The sequence below is a fragment of the Oreochromis niloticus genome, linkage group LG18 (genome assembly GCF_001858045.2).
Source record: "Oreochromis niloticus isolate F11D_XX linkage group LG18, O_niloticus_UMD_NMBU, whole genome shotgun sequence".
Taxonomy (NCBI): Eukaryota; Metazoa; Chordata; class Actinopteri; order Cichliformes; family Cichlidae; genus Oreochromis; species Oreochromis niloticus.
Window position 1 is genome coordinate 18,724,677 of NC_031982.2, and position 10,309 is coordinate 18,734,985.

A 10,309-nucleotide genomic window follows, 5' to 3' on the forward strand; every position below is an offset into this window, starting at 1 on the left:
CTCACAAGGATACAGTGCCAGTATCGGGATAAAATTTCACACAGCGGCATGGCTCAGTCACATAACCTAAGCAGGCTTAGGAAAAATGGAACACTACAAAGTATTGCACTTTCTTCTGCTCGTATGTCTGTTGCAGAATACAAAATGCTCAGATGCATGATGTGAGTTTGAGCATGAAAGCCAAAGAGAACTAATGGCTGAATAGCATGTAGATACTGTTGTTAATGCTCCGAGTTGTTTAAAATGGTAGATTATGGAAGTGTGCACCTGGCATTCTGCAGGCTAGCCTGGCAACACTCCTCCCTTATAATTATAATGAACACACTGTAATTCAGGGTTGAGGCTGAAATACGAATGATGTCCTCTGAGACAGCTTGTTTTAATGGTTATGCAGAAGAGTTCCTAGAAGTGCAGATGGCAGATGCAGTGCCTTTGAAGCTATTTACAGATTGTACACTACAAGGTATGGAAAGACCCATAGTGTGAAGCCATATTGCTTTTTTGTGCTCCTCAATTAGATATTGTGTTGGCTGTATACTAATAAAGCACTAATAAAAGCTTAAGATGTGATTTTCAATATTTAGAGCAATACTGACAGAGCACGTTAGATATCATGGCTGTAAAAGCTTGGTAATGGCTGCACGGCCTGTGTGTTTCTTTCAAATTCTTACTTTGACCACATAGGGGTGCATTTGCTCAAAACGTGGGTCCTCATGCAGTCCTTCATTACAGAGTTTTGGAAAGCTGGTATCTATTTTTGATTTTTTGGGTAGATGAAACTCCATAATACTGCATGTAAACACTCAGTGTATGGGAGATAATATACTGCAATCAAGATAAGTGAAACCAAAAGAGCCCATATGAACACTTCCTGCTCTCCATTTAGATACTTTAACTTGAAAATATTGTCCACGTTTATAATTTTAATACAAATAATGACTGCCTATTTTAAAGTAAAATGTCGGTACCTGTTTGCATTGAAAATATTCAACCAGTGTATTTCCCCCCCCCATGTAGCCCATACTTAATGTATCTCTCTCCCTGGCACAGTCCCAATCATTTATAAAAGAGTGTGGAGCTTTTGAATCAGTCCACTGCTGTGATACAAGAGCAGGTATTGAAACAACAAAAATGTTAACTCCAAGAAAAAGTTTTGCCGCATTAAAGTCACACAGGAGCCGCATTAGCATGTGAAAAGAATAAACAGGAGCATTCTCAGTTACACACTCCACCTGGCTGCTAACCAACGTCCTTGTCAGAAGTCCACCCACCGCACTGGCTAACACTGAAAGACCTCCTGGGGACCGCAGTGACCATTCACTCGGTTCTCTCTTTTTCCCATGCACCTGTGACTGTTTTTGTGTTTGCTATTTTTTGCTTTGTCTTTTTCTGGCAACACTGTATCATCGGAGACACACTTTCCCTCAAAAGGAATTCTCTTGCCCAACAATGTGGTTTGTTTGTTCACCGGATATGGCAGGCCAGAGAGTCAAATGAAAAAAAAAAACCACACAAAAAAAACCAAGTCACCGCAGTAATAATTAAAATTGCCACAAGAAAAACAAGTGGATAGACATGTTAGTATGAACAGACGTGAAATAAGAAAATAGTGTACTTTTACCAACTGGTTTCTTGCCGAGTTGGGGGGCTTCACAGGTGCAGTTGGAAAGGCTCTTCTCCTTACTCTCCTCGGACGGCTCATCCGGCTTCTCCATGGTCCTGGACCTTAGAGAGCTGCTTTTCCATTTTCCAAAGGACTTTGCCACAATCGCTTTGTCCGCTCCTTTCATTGTTTTCTGTAAAACACATTTACAGCATGACTTCCCAGGTTTATCCCTCTTGTGAGCCATCTGCCCCCTTTTTTGGCTCTCAATAAACCTGGGCTCATCTTTTCCAAACCCAAAGTAAGAGAGAATTAGGGCATTGTGTGCATATGCATTCTCTTAAGCATTCCAGAAAATTTCCTGATTGCCCTGGCATCTTTTGTAGAGAGAGCGCTTGGACATTGTTTTTCTCCTGACATTTTGCAATCCTGTGTGGAGAGAGTCGTACTGATTGAAACAGTATAAAACAATACTTTGCAAAGTACCCACACAGTAAACAGTAGATGGAAACTGAAAAAAACCAAACAAACATGTTTTCATATTTAATCCAACTTAAAGGAAATAAAAATAGCACATTATGCCCTAATTGAGTGCTGTACAGTCCACAAATACTATTACAAGGCCGATCAGGATTAGCAGTGGAACATACCTAGTTATCTATTTCTGAGTGCCAAGACTGCTAGCAGTGGGCAACTAAATTTCAAAAGCTGGCAAATCCAGTTGTCTCCTAAATACAGAAAGTACTTAAATCCAGAGCTAACAGAAGAAAAAGACGGATAAAGGGTGCTCTGCATATCACCGAAAAGCTTGTGCACTTTTCAGAATCACTGGCTAGGTTAAACAAATATGCTAAGTAGAGATCAAAACAATCCTTTGATCTGCAGCCTAGTTTCCAGAGGAATGGCTTGGCTGTTGTTGTAAATAACTTGTATAAATCTATATACCATTTGCCTTCAGGTAATATCAAAAGTGCCAGGGATTCACAGGCAAATACCTTGTGGTTAGGAAATAGATCAGATAAAAGCATATAAATATTTCAGCAACACTGCACTCTGTCATTTCCTGTATTACAGCAGAGCTTTTTTAACCCCATATGATCGTGTTACTTATTTTGTTCTATCACAGAGAAATGAGTGAGGAAAAAAACTGCATACGAAAATGACTTTCTACCCCTTTCTATTTGATAGTTTTTAAAAAATGTTCCTACCTTCAGCATGCCATTCAGGTCAAACACAGTGTAAAACATTGTGCTAAACTTCATACAAAAGAGGCTTGAAGAATCAGAATGCAGAAGCTATGCAACTTGCTGACTAACTTTGCCCTGTGTTTTGATCGAGCACACAAAGAAAAACGCTGTCCATTCAAAACAGACAGCATAACTCTTTTCAGAGAGGGGGGACCGTGAACAAACGAGGCCATGTCCTGTGCTGCAGTCAGTTTCCCATCAGGCCTGCACAGTGCACGGTGAGGGCCACAGGGACTGGGACCGGCTGACACCACACTCACAGCCAACAGAACAACTTTTGTGCACACTATCCTCCTCTGGAGACTTTTTTTTTTTTTTTTTTCTGTCACCCAAAATTGGACAACCAGGCTTTTTGGTTTACAGCTTGCTCTACCTCACCCCCCTTAGACTGCTGACAAATTTAAAAAGCAAAAAACTGTCTCCTAAAAAATTTGATTTCAAGATTATTTTCTTTAAAGAACGCTATATAATTGCCATCAAAAAAATAAAACACATTAAAAGCTAAAAAAATCTACTAGATCTGGTCATTTGCATGAAAAACATGTTCACACAGATGCTACGAGACACACATATACTTAATAGTTTCAATAAGTGGGTGAACAGAAATTCTGATGCTATTCGACTTATTCAGACTTACTATTTGTGAGCACACAAATTTCACCAGAGCTCTTTTAAGCAGCGCTCTTACCAGGGTAACTAGACTGGTTGAGTAAAAATTGAGAAAAATGGAGCAAGGCTTAAAACATTTTTAATTGCTGGTAGCATGAATAAAGCAACTAGGTAGGGGGCACTTAAACACCAAGTTAAACTAGCCAGCACAGCGGGCAACGTTCACAGACTGAGACGCTTGGGTAACTGATGTACTATCAAAAGTAGGTTTGCAAGGTAACAGACAACGAGTTAAGAGATAAGGATGCTTTAAATGGCCTGTGCTGAAACTGATACACTTTTTCTGAGGAGGGGCTGAGAAAAGCATTATGAACAACCCTGGACTTTTCTGTATCATGTAACCTACTGTAACGTGTCTGTAACATGTAGCCTACATGTTCTGTGGAATGCTGTATAAACTATAAATAAAAGTAGAATATAATTGTATGCATATCACTGAAACCCTGTATTATTATTTTTAACATTATTATTATTATTATTATTGGAAATAGTGCAAAGACAAAAATTTTAGTGAAGTTGGAAGCTGGCAGGCATAAGGACAACACTGGAAAAGTTGCCTAATGTTAAACAAAAAGCACCCGAGGAATCATCTCTTAACTAATTAGGTTAATTAACAAACATGTTGGAGTATTAAAAAACACATTCTAGAGAGCATGGGTTTTTCTGTACTTCACATGGTGAGCTATATAGCTATTTCAGCAGATAGTGCAATTTAAAAATAATTTTTGAGGGTCACTGATCTTTGAGCCCTGAGATAGCTGCTTTAAAAGTCGACATTATTCTGTAGTAGAGATCAGTCAAGAGCTCAAAAACACTGAAAACAGAAAGCACACTTAGTCCCCGCATCCACAAATACAAGTTAGTAAGAAAGTCCAACATCCACAAAAAACAAACAAACATATAAACAACATGTACGTGGGTTAACTCGCATATGTGAAGGCACCATTAATGCTGTACGTCTTTTTCAGGGAAGGCCTTGCTAATTTCAGCAAAACAATGTCCGTCTAACCCTGTACAAAAAATTTATTCAGGCTGCTAAACTAGCTCACCTGCACTCAAGATCTGTCCGTCACTGAAAGAAACATTATAAAATGAAAAATATGACACAGAAAGCCCTGAACTGTTGAGCTGCTGAAATACTGCAAGTACAGGAAAACATTTGCTTTAAAGACTACAGCAGTTGGTCTCCTCATTTGCCAAACACAGTGTTGTTAAAAGGAGAGATGATGCAACCCAGCAGTAAACATGCCCCTGTCCATGCTCTCCTTTTTTTTTAAGGGTTTGTCTTGGTACTCTTATGGTGTACTTTCTGCTGTCTTTGTACTATTATTAATAAAATAAAAGGTTTAAATGATTTGAAAAAGATCGGACTTGGTATTTTTATCAACATTTTAAACAGAATCCCAACTTTTTGGAAATGGTATTATACTTGCTGTAGCACCGGGACCCCTGGTACAAAACTATTTTTTTTACTGTGCAAAATGTGTTTGCAATAATCTGGCATTTGGAAACACTAAAATGCCACATTCAAAACATGTTTCTTGAATAATTTTTAAAATAAGGCTATTACTGTGAATTATATATAAAGAATGTATGCATTTTAGATTTGTTGTGTGATTGTTTTATGTGCTTTGTGAGTTTGAGTTAACAATTCTTAGGAGGCTTGCTGTTTTTATAGAGGGTATATAGACATTTAAATGCCTACCAAGAATCACGTTCTATGAAAAATATGCAGGCATGAGTCTTTTAAAAGGAAATATCCCATAATTTCATCGCTACAACCTATTTTTACACCTGACGAGACTTTTTAACCCTAAAAACTTCCCTTAGGTGTCTGGAGGATATCACGGGAGCTTTATCTACCTCCTCTAGAGTCCTGGAAAAGCAATTTTGAGAGAGAACAGAATGTACCATATTCTTGACCCGTCTGCCTCAGATGCTTGCTGTATATGGAACTGAATACTGGACGTGAATTGTATCATTCTCTGTGTCAACTTGTTAGATGGCAGTTGCTGTAGTGGAGTGGTGAGAGCGGCACATATGCATTATAGGAGAAAATTGTGAAATGACAGATTCCGGGTGTGATACTGAGGGAATGACTAACTAATAGGAGGGGTGCTCCAGGCTGTTAGCTTTGAAAAGCAGTTTGCACATTACTTTATCTTGTCAATCAGATTCCTGGAATGGAAGAGGTGACTGATAACTTGAATTAATTATTTTCTTATTGCATGCATGTGTTAATTCATGTTAATTTATGTCCCTTACCGGCCCAAGCCAGAATATCCAGAGTAAAGCGCCACCTCTGGCACCCAGATCACCACACCACTCTCTTTGCATATATTTATATCAAATGAAAGACTTTTTTTTTTTTAATCCTGTTGGAACAAGGACTCACTGCCAAATTTGATTTTTAAATGTACTTTTAAGCTTTTCATGGTTTCTGCTTGCATTTTTTCATAACAACTGAGCAACATGGTGCAGTATTTATGGCTATGATGGGATTTGAAAGTTACAGATTATTTTTTCTAAGCAAATCCTACACCTTCTTTTCTTAAAGAACACTTAAATAATACAGCTAAGGTCAACCCCGAAAAGGCATACTGCGTACATTCTCTTTATCCGTAATTTAATTTCTTTAAAAAATGCAGTTTATCACAAAAACGGAAGGTTTACATTAATAAATCGGGCTTCCTGACTGCATCTCATCGCAAACATGAGCGGCAGCCATTCTGTACAATGCACAGAGCATACTTTAAACAATTGCTTTTCATTAAACATCTTTAAACATTCTGACAAATTTAACTTCCCATGAACACAGAGGATAAGAGGAAAAACATTTCTCTGATGAGAACAGAAACAGCAAGAAGTTCTAACAAGGAAAAGCCTGCCAGGTGGCGAACTGGCTGCACCAACAGAACGCACAATCTGTCTGCTTCTCCTTCCAAACCATTGACAGCTGCCATCACCAGCCTTGCACACTCGCACTCAGTGGCTCCTCAGCTCCCTGCCCATCCCTCTTTAGTGTTTCCTGCTAACCTCAGAGACAGGGTCACCTGGCCCCCTAGTTGCCCGTCTGTGGGGCCCTGCTGGCCCCCTGGAGACTGGCCTGCATGGGGATGCATGGCTAACAGAGGTCTAGTAAATCCTCTTTAATATGCAAACCAAGGGGCTATTCCTTTGACCCAAGACCGTAGCTTTTCTAACAGTGAAATCCAAAAATATTTAAGTGATGTACAACGATGAGATTCGATGAACCGTTTTTGATCTGCTGGCTGTTTGATATTAAGCCTTATCACAGACAAACAACAACATATTCAGGCTGTCTTTAGTCAGGTAGGATATTTCAGTTTAATCAGAGTCATGTGTCACGTGATGGAAGCAGATTAACCTCCCTTTCACATACTTAAAAAAAAACAACAACTTACAGTTAATTTATTTGTAAAATTGGAGCAGCAATTTTGCACTGAGCAAAACCTAAGCACACAGATGCACAGAGGCTAAAGTGAAGAGTGTTCCACAAAGCTAGCATTGCAACTGGGCTAAAAATAAAACCTGGCAAAGTTATTCTGATCCCTTATTGGTCCCATAGTTTGATTTCACATTTAGCATTTGCATTCCCCTCCGCATAAACATTTCATTCTTCCCCTCCTGCAGTACAATGAGACTTGAGTGACTTTGGCAGCAGATTTTGGATCGGTGCTCCTGAATCCACCAGTGTATGTTATCAGCAGGTAAACAAGCTTTCGAACAAAGCCATAATGGAACTGCAAGCGGCATAAAGAGGCTCATCTCAAAAGCTATACAGCCCATCAAAGCTGGTGTCATTTCCTCAACACTGCACTGCAGCTGGAAAATGCATGGCTGTTAGTTACAGTTTAAATCGCCTGTCTATTTTCAGACACTTCAGAACTATTTGTATTGATTATTTACTTGTCAGTAAGCAGCCAGATTACCAAAATAAGACAACAGATTTTAATGTTTACTGGATTCTTCTCCGTTTTTGTTCTGTGGTAGGAAATCAAAAACTGTGTCATGCACTAAATTAAAGGGATTTGCACTATAGGGTATTTGAATAATTATTTTCTACTGAAAATGAAATAGTTCTATCTATATTTGGAAGGATTACTGATGGCATTGAACTTAATGTGAAAATAATTTGCCCTTTAAATACATAGTTAAGCTATATCCTACACTTTCTGCTCACCAGATGCAATCTTGTTAACCACACGCCTGGATGCTTGTCACCAAACTTTCCACATATTTGCCTTTTGGGTACAGCTCCGATGCACAACTAAACCTACGCACTCTCCTCCCAGTGAGTGGAGAAGCCTCAAAGCTTTCCTTTCACATGCTGCATTATCTCTATAGCGGTAATTATCCATAAAACTATGCCATCAGATGGTTATGATTTCCAATATGAACCCAATAAATGTGTTTAAATTTTGAATTATCATATTTATGTAGATATGTGTTACTAATAGTGATTATGTTCGTCATGTGGGTAGAAAATCAACCATCCTTATATTCTCACATACTCACATATTTCTCAGACATTTCATCACACATTTAATCTGCCCCTGTCTAAGATTTTCTACTGAACCTGTAGTGAAGGCAGAGAGAGGACAATAACGGATGAGATTATGAAGCATGTCTGTTAAAGCATGTCTGTTTGATCATCATTCTGTTTAGGTGAAGTTCTCTACTTGGTCTCTTCAGTCCCTGACAGCAGATATATAACCTAATCTCTTTCCCTAACCCTTTTCTTAGGCATGAATAGGGTGGAAATGTGATGGCATTAAGTCGATTTACTCCTTGGTTTGCAGTTTCAGCCTTAATGCCTCTTGGCTCTTCTTCAACACACTCGTTCCATTTAGATTTCTAAAATATAAATGTTACGTTAAGGCTTTCCTATTTATTTTCATTTATCCATCATTTGAAGTTCATGCATATATTTACTCTACAAATAATGCTTGTTTATTTGCAGCACCATCTATCTAGTATAGTGTCAGAGATATTGGAAAATCAAATACAACTTGTGTATTATCTTCAAATACAGAATATATCAGCGACAAAGCGCAAGATCTCAGACTGTAAGACATTATTTGTGAGTCGTCTTTGACATCGTTTTGATATTTCACATTTACTCATCTAAACCTTCATTTAGTGCCTCTGGCATATGTTGACATGCAAACAAAGGCATTTATAATGTGTCTTTGACTTTCAGCTGATGGCATTAGAGTGCTGCATTAATATACCTGTCCTTACACAATTACCTGAGTATATTTGTAAAGAATCTACTGAGTGCTTCAGCATATTAACAAGTTTATTACTTTTTGACTTTTTCATGCCAGTTATAAATGAAATACAATTTCAGCCTGTGCATGAAAAGCTATAGTCAATCCCTAATGTTTTGCAAGGGGACAGTTTTCCTAGTGTTCTTTACAATGTTCCGTATACAGTAACCCAGTTTCAGTGTTTAGTAACAAAGATGTGAAAGAAATATTAAGTCTTGCAATTTTATTTTTATTAAATAACCAAGTGCAAGTTGGAAGAGATTTTTTCTCATTGTTATACCTCTCGATTAAAATAGGTTTTTAAAGTAACTGTTCTAACTGCAGAAGGAACTGCCTGATTAACTCAGACTACAGTAATTTTTATTTAAATCCTTTTATTATGAAATGAGATTTTCATATTTATTCAAATTAATTTTAAATTACCTGGTTGATCATATATATATATATATATATATATATATACATACATATATATATATATACACACACATATATATATATACATATATATATATACACACATATATATATATATATACATATATACACATATATATATATATACATATATACATATATATATATATATATATATATACATATATATATATATATATACATATATACATATATATACATATATATATATATATATATATATATATATATATATATATCAGATGTAGTCTACATAATTTTTGCTAATTGTCATTTCATTAAAGCTCATTATGTATGTGTGTGCGTGTTAAAGATATAGATATATAAATTAAACTGGTGCCATTTCTTTTAATGGATGAAATAAAACTAAATACAGACACTACACTATGACTTACTAAGCATGCAGCCAAATTTAAGATTCATTACTAAAGATAAGAACTCAAAAATGTTACGAAAAAAAGTCTTGAGACTAGACTAGCTTGAGACTACACATGGCAGTGTTAAATCCCATTCAGCCTGATGAGAGTGACTCCCAGCAGCACTGAGCTCAGTGGGGGGTTGTAAACATTTACACTAAGAGCCTGTCCAGTGCACATGGTTGGTGCTTGCCAGGCACCTCGGTATCGAATGTTGTGTTGCATATTTTGTCATTCAGGCCTGTCCCGAAATTGTAGGAATCACACCATCAATTTATGAAGGAGCCATCCAAATGTGACAACAGGCTTATGCTAAATGGAGAAAATAGAGCTAAACATTGTTAAAACACCCCTAGACCCACATGGTAGAGAGTGCTCGGCGGAGAGCTGCTATGCTCCCCGCTGTGAACTGGGAAAGTGATGTTGGTGGGCTTCCTTCTCCATGAGGGCCGCATCGTTCTTGGGCCCCGATTTGAAGCCTTTTTGAAGTCTGTTTCCTGCAGCACCGTGCCAACATTAATGTTTCCACAAAAGCAAAAATGCTAAATCAAATGAATACACTATACTATGCTATTCCACATTGACTCCTGAATTTCCCCCAGGAAAATTTTAAAAATCATCATTATAGGTGCCATTTACTAT

At 37.5% G+C, this 10,309-nt stretch overlaps 1 protein-coding gene across 2 annotated transcripts in view; it reads right to left on the reverse strand.

The window, feature by feature from the left end:
- Positions 1–2,939, reverse strand: part of st18 (ST18 C2H2C-type zinc finger transcription factor) — a 41,108-nt gene extending 38,169 nt beyond the window's left edge. For both annotated transcript variants that reach the window (XM_005476420.3, XM_005476419.3), the window contains exons 1-2: positions 2,812–2,939; positions 1,622–1,796 (exon numbers count right to left, since the gene is read on the reverse strand). In XM_005476420.3, the coding sequence (XP_005476477.1) occupies positions 1,622–1,796; positions 2,812–2,865 (229 nt within the window). In that variant the 5' untranslated portion in view covers positions 2,866–2,939. The remainder of the gene's footprint in view (positions 1–1,621; positions 1,797–2,811) is intronic.
- Between the last annotated feature and the right edge of the window lie 7,370 nt (positions 2,940–10,309).